Source organism: Takifugu flavidus, chromosome 15, assembly GCF_003711565.1.
Source record: "Takifugu flavidus isolate HTHZ2018 chromosome 15, ASM371156v2, whole genome shotgun sequence".
Lineage (NCBI taxonomy): Eukaryota > Metazoa > Chordata > Actinopteri > Tetraodontiformes > Tetraodontidae > Takifugu > Takifugu flavidus.
The window spans coordinates 5,229,315-5,247,083 of NC_079534.1; the positions used below are offsets into that span (position 1 = coordinate 5,229,315).

The window sequence follows — 17,769 nt, forward strand, 5'->3', positions numbered from 1 at the left end:
TTTAAAGAAATTAGATTAAAATTCAAATCCCCCTTTTACAGGAAAATAAACTCCAATATCAGGACGTTAACTAACGCTGGAACTATAAAGAAGGAACTTTATTTTTATGGCAGGTTTCTGACGTTGTTTTAGTTATTGTCCTTTTTGTCCCCGAATATTTATGTTGGGAATTTTTAATGATTAATTTTCTTTGGTTATTTTTTACTTTTGTTCTGTGTATTATCGTTGTGTGTAAAATGTCACAAAAACTGAATTAGATAAAAGAATATTTTAATAAACAAGGAGAAGGAAGATACGGCAGAATAAAAGGACGGACCAGAAATCACGACATTCTACTTCCTGTCAGTGCAACAGCGGTAACGCACGGAACTGTTAGCCGATACCTGTCACCAACTAACCTGGTTTGTTCCACGCCTCGCTGTCACCGTAAGTCAGTTTGATTCGTTTTTCATCGTTTTCCTGCATTAAAGTGACCAGAAGTACGATTTCAGGAAGTGCTAACAGCTAACAGCTAACGCAAAGTCAGAACACTGCGAGCTAAAACACCAACTGGCCTCGTATGTATACATCTAATTAATGGGCTGACTAACAAGACTCGCGCACGCACGCACACCTACGCACGCACGCACACAGTAAGTGTGTTTATAGATATATTTATACACTATAGTTACACTTGAATATATAAAGATCATCTGGTAGAGGTCTGTGGGATGAGATCGTGTGTGTAGAGAAGGAACAGACGCATCCGTCCATCATCCATCCATCCGTCATCCATCCATCCATCCGTCCGTCATCCGTCCATCATCCATCCGTCCATCCATCCGTCCGTCATCCATCCATCCATCCATCCATCCATCCGTCCGTCATCTGCAGCTTTAGCAGCATGTATCTCTAACAGATGATTGTGGCTGTGTTCTTTGGGTGAATCTAAAAGGTTCTCTGAGGGTTTAAATCGAACACTTTTATGTTATTTGCTGTCTTGTCTTGTTCCCTTGCTTTTATCTCCATGTTTGGTTTTTGTTGTGAGCAGCTGAGACTGGCACTGACAGCTAACATTAGCTAACATTAGCTGACACGATGTGACAACCGACCACGTTTCAGGTGTTGACTCAGGTGTGTTTTGTCTTGTGCAGGTATAATGAAGAAGACATGTCTCTGCACAACATGTTGCAGCAACAGATCAGCTCCGCTCAGGCATTGCTGCTGAGGGCCGAGAAGCTGTTTCAGGGTGTGGAGGGCCACCAGAAACTCTGTGGAAAGATCCGAGCAGAGCTGCGCTTCCTGAGGCGGGTGGAGTCAGGGGAGCTACAGGTCAAAGAGTCTCACCTGCACAGCACCAACCTGACCCACCTGACGGCCATCGTGGAGTCAGCCGAGAGCGTGGAGGGCGTGGTCTCTCTGCTCCATGTCTTCAACTATCAGGATGGTGACGGCGTCAGACAGAGCCTGGTCGTGGATGTGGTGGCCAGTGGGGGACACACCTGGGTGAAGGCAGTGGGCAGGAAGGCAGAGGCCCTGCACAATATCTGGCAGGGGAGGGGCCAGTATGGCGACAAGAGCATCATCAGGCAGGCGGAGGACTTCCTGCAGGCCAGCCACCAGCAGCCGGTCCAGTACAGACACCCCCACATCATCTTTGCTTTCTACAATGGCGTCTCCTGTCCTATGGCTGACCGGCTCAGGGACATGGGGATCTCCGTCCGCGGGGACATTGTTGCTGTCAACATCATGGCTGCACAGGAGGGAAGAGAGGAGGAGCTGGAAGGTGAGGAGGAAACGGATGAAGAGGAGGAGGAGGAGGAGGAGGAAGCGAATTCAGAGCTGACGCGGGTCGACCGCGGCACAGTGGTGGCCAGCCTGGCGTTCCCTGCTCAGGTGCAGGTGGAGGAGTGTCCGCGCGTGAACCTGGACATCACCACCCTCATCACGTACGTGTCATCGCTGAGCCACGGCCGCTGTCACTTCACCTTCAGGGAGCCGGTGCTGACGGAGCAGGCGGCCCAGGAGCGCCAGCAGCAGGTGCTGCCTCAGCTGGACGCCTTCATGGAGGGAAAAGAGCTTTTTGCTTGTCGCGCTGCCGTCCATGACTTCCAGGCCATTCTGGACACGCTGGGTGGGCCGGGTGAGAAGGACCGAGCTCAGAAGCTGCTCGCTCGCCTCCACCTCGTGGACGACCAGCCGTCGGAGCGCACCATGCACCTCACACGCACCGCCAAAGTCAACGAGCGATCGCTCATGATCTTTGGCACCGGAGACGCACTGAGAGCCGTCACCATGACGGCCAACAGCCGGTTTGTCAGGGCAGCAGCCAATCAGGGAGTCCGATACAGTGTGTTCATCCATCAACCCAGAGCCCTGACTGAAGGCAAAGAGTGGAGGGCCACGCCCGTCTGACGGAGACATTTCCTGTGCCGCTGGACTCGGTCAGCTGACCAATGGAGAGGGCTTTCAATAAAGTATAGTGATGATTGAGTAGATGTGATGTCAAAGATTTAATAAATCATACAAATCAAACTTCAGTTTCTCTCTGCCACTGTGAGGAAAACTAAACCAGAACTTGTAGGATGACCATCAGTCCGGTCCACCACCTGCTGGGCCTGTCGGGTTTATTTCACTGGAACACATAGTTCATGAGCCTTTTTAACGCTGGAGGCCGCCTTGCTGGGAGATGAAACGCCAACAGGTAACCTGGTGGAGCAAACGAGTGACCTCAGCGGAGGCGTCTAACGTGCTTTTAATTTGAAGGGCAGCTGTGGGCGTGTCCAGCCGGAGTTCCTGTGGCTGCAGACTCGGCTCGTAAGTCGATGAATAAACACTTTATGAGTTACGTTTGGGCTCAAAATGCTGCCCGTCGGAGCTGAGGAAGAGCTGCGGACTTTAAGGGAGGTAAAAGTAAAACTTTAAAGTTGAAATGCGTCAAACTAAACTTTATGTAAATCAGCATCAATTTGCGCTGACCTGACGCGAACCGGCTAGAAAAGCTAAATGCTACAAACAGTTTAAGCTAACCACCTTCTGGCCTCCTGTCATTCTCCCGCGCCATCTTTCTTCGCTTCCGGTCGTCTTTCCTTCTTTCCTTTCTTCTCTTTTCCACCCCTTTATTGTCACCTTTCTTTTCCTTTTCTAATTGAATCCTGCTGGCATCTCCTCATGCCCCCCTCGCCCCTCCCCCTCCTGTTGCACTCCCCCTCCCCCTCCTGTTGTACCCCCCCTCCTGTTGTACCCCTCCTCCTCTTGCACCTCCTCCCCTCCTGTTATACCCCCCTCCTCATCTTGCACCTCCTCCCCTCCTGTTATACCCCCCTCCTCATCTGCCTCCTCCCCTCCTGTTATACCCCCCTCCTCATCTGCCTCCTCCCCTCCTGTTATACCCCCCTCCTCCTCTTGCACCTCCTCCCCTCCTGTTGCACCTCCTCTTGTACCCCCCCTCCTGTTGTACCCCCCCTCCTGTTGCACCTCCTCTTGTACCCCCCCTCCTGTTGTACCCCCTCTTCCTGTTGCCCCTCCCCCTCCTGTTGCCCCTCCCCCTCCTGTTGCCCCTCCCCCTCCTGTTGCCCCTCCCCCTCAGTGTCACTACAGGTATCCAGAAGAGACTCTGTATGACCTTCAGAGGGTCCGCTCTCAGTTTCCTGACCTTCGGCTCTTTGTGGATTTTTACTGTAAGTAAAAGTGAAGCTCCTCCAGCTTTGATGTCTGAACACCACCACTGTTCTCCTCCCGGTTCTGGTGGCCTCTCGGGGCCCGAGTTCAGCTTTGATGACTGAAACATTTAAGACTAAAGGTAGTGCTTCAGACGTTTAGCGTAGCGGCATCTTCATGACGCCAGCAGGACCTGGACACGTCCTCTGATGAAGCTCCAGCAGGTTCAGACCTGGAGAATCACCTCATTCTGTAGCTCTGAACCCTCTGAGAAGATGCTGAGTGATAATGAACCCATGAGCTGAAGGTGACCTGTTGACCTCCTGACAGGTTTTCTAAACAAAGAGAAGAAGCGGCTGGTCCACCTGGCCGGGACCCTTCCCGTCCTCTATGAGGGTGAGTTCTGCTTCAGTACAGACAGATTCTGTTCTGGTCAGTTTTGAGTCACTTCATCTGGTTCTGTCTGGACCAACGTGGTGATTTTATTTTTATCTTTTGACAGGAAGTGAGTATAATATCCCAGTGTGCATCTGGCTACATGAGACGCACCCAGTGTCCCGCCCCCGCTGTTATGTCTGCCCATCTGTCTCCATGGTAATCAATCCATCCTGTACATGTGTGGATGCTACTGGGATCATTAACCTGGACGGCCTGAGGAACTGGACCCACGTAAGACCCACAGAACGTCTCAGATGGTGCCCAGGTCACCTTAGCTCAGACACGACAGGTTCCACAGGCAGCAGCGCTGAGGGGGGCAGCATCCTAGGTGTGTGTGTGTGTGTGTGTGTGTGTGTGTGTCTCCTGTCAGTGAGGAGCTCCAGAACTTTAACTCGATTATCTTTATTTTATACACAACAGCTTCTTAAGTCTTTGCTAATGTTGTTTTTATAGCTCATGAATATATTTGTTGAGAACTATTTGTGGTTCCTGTCAGGGAGTTTCCAGCCTCTCACTGTTGGTGTCAGACATGGTGCAGATGTTCCAGAAGGACACGCCCCTTTACGAAAGGTGTGCTGTCGGGCCGCCGGCACCAGAGTCCGACAAAAGGTCAGAAACCAGGAACCGCTCGCCGGCCACTGGTTTAACAGATTAAATGACTGTTGCACCATCAAGTTCCTTTTATACAAGTTTTTATTTTATGACCCAACGTGAACATAATGTTAATGTGGAATCACCTGTGTTGGTGGACACGCCCCCCGCGTTGATGGACACGCCCCTTTACCGTGGACACGCCCCCTTACAGGCGTTATTTCAAAAAGCTGCTGCTCCAGTTTTTGTTCTTCTGCTGCTGGAAACGTGCAGAGTTCTGAAGGGCCCGTTTGGACCTCTCACAGGGTCAGGTTGTTACCGCTGGACCTGGAGCTCAGATCTGAACCTAGAAGCTTCAACAGCATCAGTGGTTTAGTGAGGAAGCTCCCTCTGACAAGAGTTCCAATTGTGACTGTTCCACAGCAGGAAGCTGAAGCCAGGGAAGTCGTACACGGAGGAACTCATGGGAATCGACTTCAGCTCGCCCCCCTCCTCATCCTCCAACTCCTCCTCCTGCTCAGGTAAGACAGGACCAGGACAAACCTGAGAGGATGGGAACTATCAAAGTGATCCTAGTCCAACTCTTCTCGGTCCACCCAGCTGTAGAACCTCTCAGCAGGACGCTGGGTGCTTTAACACTGGCCTCAAGGCCCAGCAGGGACCCTCAGGGGGGGTCACAAGCACCAACAGGGGCAACCAGGAAGGGGGAGAAGGCTCCAGACTCTGGACCAGCACCTGGGAATCCTCCAGTTGGTACGGAGAAGGTTCAGCCCCATCCAGGAACTAAGCTGGAGTATCTGAAGGTGAAGAGGACTGCGGTCTTCAGCCGTGGGCTTTTTCAGGACCCAGCAGCCTCTTTCTGTCTGTGTCCACCTTCAGATGGCGGCTCTGCTCCCTCCAGACCGGGCCAAAGTCTTCCTGTTGCTGATGTCCACGCCGGGCCACAGCTTCACCCTCGCTGATGTTCTGGAGGCCGTGCAGCTCAACAGGGACTTCCCATCAGCGCTCAAGTTCCTGAGCCACAGCTGCCCCATCTGTCAGGAGCAGGTGTCCTTCAGCCAGGTGAACGATCGGTCTCCCCGCGCTGCTCCTCTCCACCCGCCCGCCGCCGCCCTTCATCCTCTCTGTTTGTACTTCCTGTAGATCATCACGATGACTCATTGCTCCTGCTTCCTGTGTCAAACCTGTTTTAAGACCTTTTTCTCGTCTGCAATTAAAGAGAAGAGTATCGATCTGCTGGTTTGTCCTCAGTGTGGCAAACCAGAGGTCAAAGATCCAGGCCGGATGGAGGAGTCCATGGACTACTTCAACCTGCTGGACACACAGGTGAGCCCACCTGGTCCACCCACACAGGTGTGAGAACGGGCGTTGATGTTGTTTGGTTTCAGATTCGCCACTTCCTGCCGCCTCATATCCACGAACTGTTTCAGAGGAAGCTCAGAGACCGAGCTCTACAGGAGATGCCGAACTTCAGGTGGTGTTCTCATGTAAGCCCGTCAAACATCTGGATGCTAGGAACAGCGCACGTGCGTGCACGTGCACGTGCGTGCACCGCCTGATGGACGCGTGTTCTGTAGCTGTGTGTGCCTGGGTGTGTTTCAGTGCTCCTTCGGGGTGCTCCATGAAGCGGACCGGCTGAGGATGGACTGTCCCAGCTGTAAGAAGAGCACCTGCAGCCAGTGCCGATCACCTGTGCGTCCCACACAGACCGGATGGTGACCCACTCTGACCCACTCTGACCCTGACCCTGAACCAGCCTCTCTGTGTGTTTGCAGTGGTCCCCTCAACATCAGGGTCTCTCCTGCCAACAGTTCAGGTTGTGGCAGCAGCAGAACCAGGTGGACCATCACAGCACTCAGCTGTGGAGCTACAAGAGCTTTGGTACGAACCCAGCGGCACCAGGACGGAGCAGCTGGTGCCACGCGTCTGGCTTCAGGTGTCAGAACCATTCCCAGGGCTGGATGACAGGATGTTCTTTAACCTCTGTGCTCCACAGCGTGTCCCAGCTGCCAGTGTGTCTTCAGCCTGTCCAGAGGAGGGTGTCTGCACTTCACCTGCAGCCAGTGTCAGCACCAGTTCTGTGGAGGCTGCAGCCGCCCCTTCAGCCTGGGATCTGTGAGTTCTCCGTCCCGTTCATATGGTGGCCGCCAGATGTTTGGGAATGACCTTTGTCCCCTCAGGAATGCCGTTTCTCTGCTGAGTGTCGCACCAGAGGTCTCCACGCCCACCACCCCAGAGACTGTCTGTACCACCTGCGGGACTGGAGCGTGAGCCGCCTGCACCTGCTGCTGCAGGTAGGGGGTGTGAGAGCATCTCCAGCTCTACCCAGTGCTGACATGATGTTTCCTCAGCATTACAGAGTCTCTCCCACCTGTCTGGAAGCTTCTGAGGGCAGCTCACCTGCCAGCTGCTGCACAGGTAAACGGTGTTCACCGGACCGCACTGGTCAGGTGAACTGGATCAGGCTGACCCGTTTGTGCGCAGGGACGTGCTCGGTTCTGGAGCTGAGAGACGACAGCAGCAGACGGGAGGAGGCCTGTGGACGAGCCGCTCTGCCTGGACACAGAGGCTACTGCGAGTAAGACCAGCGCCGTCCCACAGAGTTCAGCTGTACAGGTGCATCTCTACCACCATCAGGTGTACAGTCTCCGCCCATTTTCCCCGGCAGGGTGCACTATAAGGAGCGTCTGGTGGAGCTGGTGAACCACTTCGGCTGTGACCCCGTGGTCCTCTTCAGCCCCGCAGAGATGAGAGCAGAGCTGCAGCGGTGGAACGTGGTCGTTCCCCCCCCGAGTCTGGACGAGCCGGAGCGGCTGTACGTGCACCGCCTCCGCCTGGTGAGTGGACCCCCCCCCCACACACACACACATGCACACACGCACACACATGCACACACGCACATGTACACACCCCCCACACACACACACACACGCACGCACCCCCCCCACACACACGCACGCACACACACACATGCACACACGCACCCCCCCCCACACACACGCACGCACACACACACATGCACACACGCACCCCCCCCCACACACACACGCACGCACACACACACACACACACACCCCCCACACACACGCACGTGCACACACACGCACACACAGCCCCCACACACCCCTCACAGATTTTTTTAAATCTTCCAGTTTTTTTGCATCTGCTGTGAAATCAGTTACTTTTTACTTTCTTTATGAACACAAACTTGAAAATATGAAGCTTTTAAAATTGAAATCAGCGTCACTTTATTTTCTTTAAAAACAAGTTAGAAAGTGAAGTTACATTAAAGTGGAGCAGCGACAGCCAATCACAGCAGGACGCCTCTGTGTTTCAGACTCTGACCAATCGCGTTCCTCTCTGGAAGCTCCCATCAGTGGTCCAGCACCATGGCAACCGCCCCCCTCCACCCTCTGCTGGGGCTCCTCACCCCCTCACAGACTGACTCCGCCCATTCCTGGCTGTGGCGCCACCTGCTGTCTCCTCAGTATTACAGCTGCGCTCTGATTGGTTACAGTAAAAACAACTAATAGATGTACAACTACTCAAAAAGCTGATCAAGGTCTCCGCCCGTGTTAGCAGGTCCCAGACATGTTCAGATGTTCCTGTAGACCAAAGCAAACAGGCGTCCATATGGTGCACGTATGAAATTAATCATTCAATGTTCATTCTCCTAATGTGAAGAATCTGTGTAGATTATGTGTGAATGCTCGTTTGTTATTTTAAAGCCGTCTGGTATCAACTGGCTGATGTCATGTCTTGTTCCGCCTCATCGCCGCGTCTACCTTCATCTGTCCCCGGGACAACACCCACTTCCTGTTGTCCTCAGGGGTCCGCGCCTGGTGCTGCCGCGTCGTCTCTGGCCGGCGCGTAGGCCTGGATCTCCCCGCTGATCCTCTCAGCGATGGTTCTGTTGTTGGCAGCGATCACTCTTCGGGACATGAGGTCAAACGGTCCTCCTGAAGACAGACGGACAACAGGCGGGAGATTCAGGGAGTCGGGGCTCAATCCTCACGGTCCGTTACCCTCCACGTCCATCAGGACTCCTCCCGCCTCGGAGACGATGAGGGACGCAGCTGCCAGGTCCCAGACGTGCATCCCGATCTCATAATAGGCTTCAACGCAGCCAGAAGCTACCAGGCACATGTTGATGGCTGCGGTCCCGGCGCTGCGAATGCTGGGGACACACACGTTCAGTCACAGACAGCTGCACCAGGTCGGACCGTGGGCCGGCGCCGTTACCCGTGCACTGGGATACACAGGATGTTCCTCAAGCTCGAGAAGATCTTGTCGACCACCTCGGGGTCTCGGTCGGATCCAAACTCCGTGGCGATGATGGACTGTTGGATGGCTGAGAGGAAGAACCAGCGTGTGATCAGAAGCAGGATGTTTATGGTGCCTGGGAGATGGTGACCTGCTGACCTTTCTGCTCAGAGACCTGCAGCGGGTCACCGTTGCAGAATGAGCCCCTCCCCCTCCTCGCTGTGAACATCTTGTCTTCCAGACAACTGTAGACCACACCAAACTCCACCTGGAGGAAGGCCAAGAGCGGCTCAGCAGCTGGCCCGGCCCGCTGGCTCGGCCCACTGGCCCGGCTCAGCTGCTGGCCCGGCCCAGCTGGCCCGGCCCGCTGCTGGCCCGGCCCGCTGGCTCGGCCCGCTGGCTCGGCCCGCTGGCCCGGCCCAGCTGCTGGCCCGGCCCACTGGCCCGGCCACGGCGGCACTCACCTGCTTGTTGACGGAGAATCCAATAGAAACGGCAACAAAAGGAAATCTGTTGGGAAAAACCAGACTGGGTCATAACCGGGTCCAGACCGGCTCCAGACCGGGTCCAGCCTCAGCTGCTGCAGGGCTCCTTTTCCCATAATGCACTTCTCTCTTCCTTCAAAAGTTCCATCATGGCTGACCTCAACTGTCACTCCTTTATTAGTTATGTGGATTTAATCTAGATCTGTTTAATGTAAATCTGTTACCACGGTAACCGGCTCAGTTAGCAGGAATTAGCCAAGAATATTTTTAGTGTCTCCTTTCACCAAAAAAGTTTTTCTTCCCTCATTCAGGGTAAAATCCTAAATAAGAGGGGAGGAGGGAAGAGAAGAGGGATGGAGGGAAGAGAAGAGGGGAGGGAAGAGAAGAGGGATGGAGGGAAGAGAAGAGGGGAGGGAAGAGAAGAGGGGATGAGGGAAGAGAAGAGGGATGGAGGGAAGAGAAGAGGGGAGGAGGGAAGAGGAGAGGAGAGGGGAGGGGGTGTTGGCAGCATCCTCTTGCTTATCTTTTCTAGGAGGTCGTGACCCTGACCCTTATTTTAAAACCCTTTTTCCCAGATGATGTTGGGTAGAGGTGGTGAAGCTGGCAGCTACCTGTGGACGTCACCCACCTGTGGACAAAGTTGGTTGTCCCATCAATGGGATCAATGATCCAGGTGGGCTCATCAGACAGGACACAAGGTTCACCTGCAGCCACAGACTCCTCCCCTATGAACCTGACACACACACACACACACACATAATGAAACAGCCTGTCTTTATAGTCAGCCACCCCTCATTTGTGAGGAGTTACCTGAAGGGGGAGGAGCTTCTTACCTGTGTGTAGGGAATTTCTCCTTCACTGATTGGATGATGAGCTGCTCCACCTTCTGGTCCGTCTGTGTTACCAGGTCAACAGAGGAGCTCTTCACCATCACCATCCTGTCCTCCAGCAAAGCCTCGCGCACCACCTGATCAAAACAAGTGATGGCGCTGTAACCAATGCACCTGATCAAGCGTCGTGGGTTCAGGGCACCTGGTGACCTTTGCCCTTTGTGCATTCTGTCTGGGTCAGAGAGGTCAGACTGGTTTCAGGGGCTGGTGCCTCTGCCGCTCCTGTTTAAGTACAGAAGTTCCAGCCAGTTGCTGGAGGATGAACTTTGACCTTCACAGGTGGAGCTGCTGGGATGAACATCACCTCCTGGTCTCAGGCCATGGTCCTCAGGAGAGGTAGCCCTCCAGGTTTAGAAGTTTAAGAAGGCCAGTCTTTAACTCACTGGAGAAATCGATGGAAGCTGTTTCTACGGCAACATGGACACTGATGAAAAAGGTTCATTTCATGTAGCTACCGGCCCTCCAATAACCCATCAGAGAGACTCCTAACGATCGAGAGGAAAAACTGATGCTACATTTACACACACACACACACACACACACACCTGTCCAGCGCCTCGCGCAGCGCTGACGGCGTGGTCCATCGCGTCCTGCCAAAGGTCAGTCATGCTGGACTAGTAGTCCCTTTTTTAGACAGAAAACAGGGACCAGTGACCCAGAACCATGTTCACGGAACACGCAGAGAAAAGAGTCAACAGCCCACATAACTCAGCACAGTAATTTATATAATAATGATAATATACATCATCGTAAAAATGCAGCCCTAACCCTAATATGCAGTATAACGGATCTCCATTTCTGGTCCATGATTATCAAATCAGTTATTCCTTCTTCTGACCCACGAATTACAGATAAACGAAAGTTACAAACATTTGTTGGTTAAGTGCCGCTGACTGAAAAGATAAGAACGAACCTGCTTCGTTGATCTGCGGTTCCGGTTCTGATTCTCTTCCTCTGTGGTGAAATGCGGACCCGCAGCGGCGCTGCTGCCCCCTGCTGGACACAGCGCGCAGTACCGCTACTTCACCTGACTGACGCCTTTCTTCCTGGTAGAGGAGAGTTTCCTGCCTCTCGTTCGGGGTCACACTCTGGATTTCTCCAGTTGAAATGAAGTTTAAATCTGAATTGATAACATGATTGTGCTTGGCTATATCACACAGCTGAGTTGAAAATATAAAGCACATTCCTTTTGTACAGTAATTTAACATTATATAACCCGTGTACGATTCCAGAAGTCAACGGGTGAAAGGCAGGACTTTAATCGTCTCTGATTAATCTGATATTTGTGTTTCTGTGGGAGAAAACTGGACCAAACCACCACAGCCACGTGAAGACCACGAACACAGAATCAAAGCCTCAACCCTTTGAAGTACCTCGTAACACGGCCAAGCAAGATGACCAAAAAGGTGACGCTGAAAGCAAAAGACATATTTGCTCCGTTCGCAATTACGTGAAGAAAAAAAGACGCACGCGTGCGCACTTACGCGCACATAAGCAGACATGCTCGCACACTCGAACGTAATGTTTTTTTTAACGTAATATTTGGAAAGGTATATTGTGCATGTGTGTGTGAGTGAGTGTAAGATTGAGTGAGAGAGTGTGAGATTGAGTGAGTGTGTAAGTGACTGAGTTCAGTAGGCACGTGCGTGCGCACGTAATGTTTTTGTAACGTAGTATTTTGAAAGTTCCTTAAACACACACGCGCACTTACGCGCACTGACGCGCACTTACGCGCACTGACGCGCACATAAGCGCACACGCGCGCATACTTGCACGTAATATTTTTTAACGTAATATTAAGGTCTCATGTGTGTGTGTCTGTGTGTGAGAGAGTGTGAGATTGAGTGAGTGTGTAAGTGAATGAGTTCCTAAAGCACACACGCGCACTTACGCGCACTTACGCGCACACACGCGCACACGTGCGCACTTACGCGCACATAAGCGCACATTCGCGCACACTCGAACGTAATGTTTTTTAACGTAATATTTAAAAGGTCTAATGTGCATGTGTGTGTCTGTGTGTGAGTGAGTGTGAGATTGAGTTAGTGTGTAAGTGACTAAGTTCCGCAAGCACACACGCGCACTTACGCGCACACGTGCGCACTTACGCGCACATAAGCAGACTTGCGCGCATACTTGCACGTAATATTTTTTACGTAATATTAAGGTCTCATGTGCATGTGTGTGTCTGTGTGTGAGAGAGCGTGAGATTGAGTGAGTGTGTAAGTGAATGAGTTCCTAAAGCACACGTGCGCACTTACGCGCACATAAGCGCACATTCGCGCACACTCGAACGTAATGTTTTTTAACGTAATATTTAAAAGGTCTAATGTGCATGTGTGAGTGTCTGTGTGTGAGTGAGTGTGAGATTGAGTGAGTGTGTAAGTGACTGAGTTCCTTAAACACACACGCGCACACGTGCGCACTTACGCGCACATAAGCGCACTTACGCGCACGTAATGTTTTTTAACGTAATATTAAGAAAGGTCTAATGTGCATGTGTGTGTGTCTGTGTGTGAGTGAGTGTGAGATTGAGTGAGTGTGTAAGTGACTGAGTTCCTTAAACACACACGCGCACTTACGCGCACTTACGCGCACATAAGCGCACTTACGCGCACATAAGCGCACACGTGCGCACTGACGCGCACATAAGCGCACACGTGCGCACTGACGCGCACATAAGCGCACACGCGCGCATACTTGCACGTAATGTTTTTTAACGTAATATTTAGAAAGGTCTAATGTGCATGTGTGTGTCTGTGTGTGAGTGAGTGTGAGATTGAATTAGTGTGTAAGTGACTAAGTTCCGCAAGCACACACGCGCACTTACGCGCACACGTGCGCACTTACGCGCACATAAGCAGACTTGCGCGCATACTTGCACGTAATATTTTTTAACGTAATATTAAGGTCTCATGTGCATGTGTGTGTGTCTGTGTGTGAGAGAGTGTGAGATTGAGTGAGTGTGTAAGTGAATGAGTTCCTAAAGCACACACGCGCACACGTGCGCACTGACGCGCACATAAGCGCACACGCGCGCATACTTGCACGTAATATTTTTTAACGTAATATTTAAAAGGTCTCATGTGCATGTGTGAGTGTCTGTGTGTGAGTGAGTGTGAGATTGAGTGAGTGTGTAAGTGACTGAGTTCCTTAAACACACACGCGCACACGTGCGCACTTACGCGCACTTACGCGCACATAAGCGCACACGTGCGCACTGACGCGCGCATAAGCGCACACGCGCGCATACTTGCACGTAATGTTTTTTAACGTAATATTTAGAAAGGTCTAATGTGCATGTGTGAGTGTCTGTGTGAGTGAGTGTGAGATTGAGTGAGTGTGTAAGTGACTGAGTTCCTTAAACACACACGCGCACACGTGCGCACTTACGCGCACATAAGCGCACTTACGCGCACGTAATGTTTTTTAACGTAATATTAAGAAAGGTCTAATGTGCATGTGTGTGTGAGTGAGTGTGAGATTGAGTGAGTGTGTAAGTGACTGAGTTCCTTAAACACACACGCGCACTTACGCGCACATAAGCGCACTTACGCGCACATAAGCGCACACGTGCGCACTGACGCGCACATAAGCGCACACGTGCGCACTGACGCGCACATAAGCGGACATTCGCGCACACTCGAACGTAATGTTTTTTTTAACGTAATATTTAAAAGGTCTAATGTGCATGTGTGTGTGTCTGTGTGTGAGTGAGTGTGTAAGTAACTGAGTTTTAATAAAAAAAAGACTCCTCAAGAAAGCCAGACCCCAGTTTTTTTTATTAAACTTTAACAACACACGTGCTTCGGGAAAGCATGACTGACCCCCTTCCTCTCTGGGGACCTGCATCCCACACAATCCGAACACGTGCACATTTAGCGCCCGTCATCATCACGCTGACAGGGAAACGCCCGGATGAACGGGTAAATGCGACCGGCCACGGTGGCGGAGCTGGCAGCGAGGACCCTCCTGGACATCATGTCAAACTCTGAGCCTGAGGAGACACACACATGTCAGAGGGTGCACCACTGCAACCTGCCATCTCACCGCATACACAGACCGTCTGTATCCATGACAACGCCTCCTGCTTCCTGCACAATCAAGGCAGATGCAGCAATGTCCCAGCAGTGCATCCCAATGTGATAGTAAATGTCAGCTGCACCTGTAGCCACCTGACACATGCTAACTGCTGCTGTTCCCAAAGCACGGACTCTGGAACGACACCGGCAACATGTAAACAAAACCACATCAGCAACATGAGCCAGAGAGCTGGGAGGAGTCTGGTGGGTGGAGTCTGGTGGGAGGAGTCTGGGGAAGGGGTCTGGTGGGAGGAGCCTGGGGAGGGGTCTGGTGGGAGGAGTCTGGTGGGAGGAGCCTGGGGAGGGGTCTGATGGGAGGAGTCTGATGGCAGGAGCGTGGGGGAGGGGTCTGGTGGGAGGAGTCTGGGGAAGGGGTCTGGTGGGAGGAGCCTGGGGAAGGGGTCTGGTGGGAGGAGCCTGGGGAGGGGTCTGGTGGGAGGGGTCTGGTGGGAGGAGCCTGGTGGGAGGAGTCTGGGGAAGGGGTGTGGTGGGAGGAGCCTGGTGGAGGAGTCTGGGGAAGGGGTCTGGTGGGAGGAGCGTGGTGGGAGGAGTCTGGGGAAGGGGTCTGGTGGGAGAGCCTGGGGAGGGGTCTGGTGGGAGGAGTCTGGTGGGAGGAGTCTGGGGAAGGGGTGTGGTGGGAGGAGCCTGGGGAGGGGTCTGGTGGGAGGAGTCTGATGGCAGGAGCGTGGGGGAGGGGTCTGCTGGGAGGAGCCTGGGGGAGTATGATGTAATGAGTTTTGTGGGAGGGGTCTAGGGGAGGAGTCGGGGTGTATGATGTAATGGGTTTTGTGGGAGGAGTCTGGTGGGAGGAGTCTGGGGTGTATGATGTAATGAGTCTGGTGGGAGGAGTCTGGTGGGAGGAGTCTGGTGGGAGGAGTCTGGGGGACATTCCTCACCCATGCACAGGAAGTTTGAGCAGTCTTAAAATGTTGGAGGTCATGGTGGACAGAGCAATGTCATCACGCTCCGCCCCAATCTCAGTCACCACCACACACTGGTCCACGTCTGCTTGGAGGGAAAAAGCTATCAGCGCCCCCTCGGGACAGGTATGACGTCACATGCGGCGGTACGAGGGCACCTTCCTGCGCCGAGACGTGCAGCTGCGTCTGGTTTAGGAACGCTCCTCTTCCTCTCTGAGCGTAGAACATTTTATCATCCACGCAACTGTACACGATCCCAAACTCTGTCTAACAGACACAGAAGACCTGTGAGGTCACTTCCTGTGCCAGATCTGCCAGGTGTGTTCATGTGTTTACCTGCTTGTTGACAGCGAAGGCGATGGAGATGGCCACAAATGGAAACCTGGTCAAACGTACATTACATGGTCATAGATGGCTGACGGGCGGCCACTGATCACTGCGGCATTGATTACTCTTCACCTATGGACGAAGTTGACCGTTCCATCGATGGGGTCAATGATCCAGGTGGGACTCTCGGTCAGCTGGAGACGCTCACCTGCAGCCACAGACTCCTCCCCTATGAACCTAAGACCAACAGGACACCTGCTAACTTCCTGCCTGCTGTCTCCTCACAATCTCCTCATGTGTTCCTGCAGCAGAACCTGTGCTCGGGGTACTGGTTCTGGATGGTTGAGATGAGGATCTTCTCCACTCGCTGGTCTGTTTCTGTCACCAAATCAGCCGGAGAACTTTTCAGCTTCACGCTTTTCTGCTGGTCGAACGCTGACAAAATGATCTAAAGACGCAAATCAGAAACAACAGCTCGTTGGTGAAGGTTCCACCACCCAGGTCCGAGGAGCCTGGTGGTCCTACAGCCCAGGACAGCTGGACTGAAGACCAGCAGAACTACAGCAGAGATGTCCAGTCAGCCGGAACCAGAACACAGCTGCAGCAGTAGTTATAGCAGTAGTTATAACAGGAGTTATAGCAGTAGTTATAGCAGTAGTTATAGCAGTAGTTATAATAGTAGTTATAACAGTAGTTATAGCAGTAGTTATAACAGTAGTTATAGCAGTAGTTATAACAGTAGTTATAACAGTAGTTATAGCAGTAGTTATAACAGTAGTTATAGCAGTAGTTATAGCAGTAGTTATAACAGTAGTTATAGCAGTAGTTATAGCAGTAGTTATAGCAGTAGTATAGCAGTAGTTATAACAGTAGTTATAGCAGTAGTTTAGCAGTAGTTATAGCAGTAGTTATAACAGTAGTTATAGCAGTAGTTATAGCAGTAGTTATAACAGTAGTTATAATAGTAGTTATAGCAGTAGTTATAACAGTAGTTATAGCAGTAGTTATGGCAGTAGTTATGGCAGTAGTTATGGCAGTAGTTATAACAGTAGTTATAGCAGTAGTTATAGCAGTAGTTATAGCAGTAGTTATAGCAGTAGTTATAACAGTAGTTATAACCGTACTAGACTAGTATTTATACTGGCACGAGCACTGATAACAGCAGTTTTACCTCCTTCGTCTGTCTGACAACTGAAAGACCAAAGTTCAGGCAGTCGGTCCAGTCGGCCATGAAGATGGTGAAGGAGCTGAAGCTGGAGATGACGATGATGGTGATGAAGGTCGGACTTGAAATGAAACGAGAAGAACGAATGAGTGTAAAGTCTGTTGTAACGGGAGAGAAGAAACCAGGAGCCATGAAAGGGACGTCTGTAGAACCTCTGGAGGAGCAGAGGAGGCTCTGAGAGGAGAGCAGCAGTTGACCTGAACGCCTGGGGAAGAACGTGGAAGCCTCACAACCTTCTCTCTTCTCATACCTTCATCCACCAACCAGCTCAGCTCCTCCCCCCATGTGACACGTTCATCCAATCCCAGCTGAGTTCAGGCAGCCGACCTTCTCTGAGAGGAGAGCAGCAGTTGACCTGAACGCCTGGGGAAGAACGTGGAAGCCTCACAACCTTCTCTCTTCTCATACCTTCATCCACCAACCAGCTCAGCTCCTCCCCCCCATGTGACACGTTCATCCAATCCCAGCTGAGTTCAGGCAGCCGACCTTCATCACCCTCCTCCTCCTCCTCCTCAGAGCTGTTGTAGACGCAGCTCCTCCTGCTCCTCCTCCTCCTCCTCCTCAGAGCTGTTGTAGACGCAGCTCCTCCTCCTCCTCCTCCTCCTCAGAGCTGTTGTAGACGCAGCTCCTCCTCCTCCTCCTCTCCACAGCCCTGCGCTGGTCTTTGGACCCATTAGTTTGGGACTGTGAGCCAGAATTTTACTCACAAACTCTCAGATAATGAAAGAAAACCAAATGTTCCCTAAAAGGACAAAAGTTGTAATCAACCAAAAGTAAATTTAAGGCCCAACTGATGCAGCAGGTTCAAGTCCCCGTTGATGCTAATTAGAGGAGACGCCTGAGGTCAAAGGTCCCTCTGGGCCACAGATGGTCAGGATCTTCTGTCCTTGGGGGGTTTTCTTTCATGAT

The 17,769-nt window shown here is 52.1% G+C and overlaps 4 protein-coding genes across 22 annotated transcripts; 2 read left to right on the plus strand and 2 right to left on the minus strand.

The window, feature by feature from the left end:
- The first annotated feature begins 285 nt into the window (after positions 1-285).
- c15h7orf25 (chromosome 15 C7orf25 homolog) lies at positions 286-2,514 on the plus strand. 2 transcript variants are annotated; one of them, XM_057057295.1, is made up of 2 exons: positions 286-426; positions 1,134-2,514. In XM_057057295.1, exon 2 carries the CDS (start codon positions 1,150-1,152, stop codon positions 2,392-2,394), a length of 1,245 nt encoding a protein of 414 aa, XP_056913275.1. In that variant the 5' UTR covers positions 286-426; positions 1,134-1,149; the 3' UTR covers positions 2,395-2,514. The 2 variants fall into 2 exon arrangements, with proteins under 2 accessions (XP_056913275.1, XP_056913276.1); XM_057057296.1 differs by lacking the exon at positions 286-426 and adding an exon at positions 917-934.
- Positions 2,515-2,745: 231 nt separating this feature from the next.
- Positions 2,746-8,410, plus strand: si:dkey-181m9.8 (E3 ubiquitin-protein ligase RNF31). 4 transcript variants are annotated; one of them, XM_057057259.1, is made up of 18 exons: positions 2,746-2,886; positions 3,569-3,659; positions 3,970-4,035; positions 4,142-4,308; positions 4,574-4,686; positions 5,092-5,189; positions 5,269-5,471; positions 5,548-5,730; positions 5,812-5,994; positions 6,057-6,155; positions 6,271-6,360; positions 6,444-6,549; positions 6,665-6,783; positions 6,849-6,962; positions 7,020-7,086; positions 7,153-7,246; positions 7,337-7,505; positions 8,006-8,410. In XM_057057259.1, the coding sequence occupies exons 1-18, from the start codon at positions 2,842-2,844 to the stop codon at positions 8,111-8,113; spliced, it is 2,115 nt and encodes a 704-aa protein (XP_056913239.1). In that variant the 5' UTR covers positions 2,746-2,841; the 3' UTR covers positions 8,114-8,410. The 4 variants fall into 4 exon arrangements, with proteins under 4 accessions (XP_056913239.1, XP_056913241.1, XP_056913240.1 ...); XM_057057261.1 differs by having other exon boundaries at positions 6,099-6,155; XM_057057260.1 differs by having other exon boundaries at positions 5,095-5,189.
- Positions 7,900-11,368, minus strand: impa1 (inositol monophosphatase 1). Of its 14 annotated transcripts, none has more exons than XM_057057321.1 (9): positions 11,220-11,368; positions 10,852-10,930; positions 10,250-10,383; positions 10,045-10,149; positions 9,372-9,441; positions 9,091-9,268; positions 8,911-9,019; positions 8,694-8,845; positions 7,900-8,627 (listed from the first exon to the last, which is right to left on the minus strand). In XM_057057321.1, exons 2-9 carry the CDS (start codon positions 10,912-10,914, stop codon positions 8,494-8,496), a joined length of 945 nt encoding a protein of 314 aa, XP_056913301.1. In that variant the 5' UTR covers positions 10,915-10,930; positions 11,220-11,368; the 3' UTR covers positions 7,900-8,493. The 14 variants fall into 14 exon arrangements, with proteins under 14 accessions (XP_056913301.1, XP_056913308.1, XP_056913303.1 ...); XM_057057328.1 differs by having other exon boundaries at positions 9,091-9,199; positions 9,396-9,441; positions 11,220-11,364; XM_057057323.1 differs by having other exon boundaries at positions 10,578-10,930; positions 11,220-11,307.
- Positions 11,369-14,065: 2,697 nt separating this feature from the next.
- On the minus strand, positions 14,066-17,069 carry LOC130539157 (inositol monophosphatase 1-like). 2 transcript variants are annotated; one of them, XM_057057330.1, is made up of 9 exons: positions 17,013-17,031; positions 16,807-16,921; positions 15,950-16,083; positions 15,768-15,872; positions 15,645-15,690; positions 15,467-15,575; positions 15,285-15,393; positions 14,370-14,521; positions 14,066-14,303 (listed from the first exon to the last, which is right to left on the minus strand). In XM_057057330.1, exons 2-9 carry the CDS (start codon positions 16,864-16,866, stop codon positions 14,185-14,187), a joined length of 834 nt encoding a protein of 277 aa, XP_056913310.1. In that variant the 5' UTR covers positions 16,867-16,921; positions 17,013-17,031; the 3' UTR covers positions 14,066-14,184. The 2 variants fall into 2 exon arrangements, with proteins under 2 accessions (XP_056913310.1, XP_056913309.1); XM_057057329.1 differs by having other exon boundaries at positions 16,807-17,069.
- Positions 17,070-17,769: the final 700 nt, after the last annotated feature.

Coding starts and splice junctions, on each gene's coding strand:
- c15h7orf25 (XM_057057295.1), top strand. CDS start 1,150: ATGTCTCTGCACAACATGTTGCAGCAACAGATCAGCTCCGCTCAGGCA.
- si:dkey-181m9.8 (XM_057057259.1), top strand. CDS start 2,842: ATGCTGCCCGTCGGAGCTGAGGAAGAGCTGCGGACTTTAAGGGAG. Junction 4,309..4,573: donor GCCTGAGGAACTGGACCCAC/GTAAGACCCACA, acceptor GGTTCCTGTCAG/GGAGTTTCCAGCCTCTCACT. Junction 7,506..8,005: donor ACGTGCACCGCCTCCGCCTG/GTGAGTGGACCC, acceptor TCTGTGTTTCAG/ACTCTGACCAATCGCGTTCC.
- impa1 (XM_057057316.1), bottom strand. CDS start 10,473: ATGCACAAAGGGCAAAGGTCACCAGGTGCCCTGAACCCACGACGCTTG. Junction 9,020..9,090: donor GCAGGTCTCTGAGCAGAAAG/GTCAGCAGGTCA, acceptor TCTTCCTCTCAG/CCATCCAACAGTCCATCATC. Junction 8,628..8,693: donor AGTCCTGATGGACGTGGAGG/GTAACGGACCGT, acceptor GTCTGTCTTCAG/GAGGACCGTTTGACCTCATG.
- LOC130539157 (XM_057057329.1), bottom strand. CDS start 16,992: ATGGCTCCTGGTTTCTTCTCTCCCGTTACAACAGACTTTACACTCATT. Junction 16,084..16,806: donor TTGTCAGACAGACGAAGGAG/GTAAAACTGCTG, acceptor TTGCGTCTTTAG/ATCATTTTGTCAGCGTTCGA. Junction 15,873..15,949: donor AACCAGTACCCCGAGCACAG/GTTCTGCTGCAG, acceptor TGTTGGTCTTAG/GTTCATAGGGGAGGAGTCTG.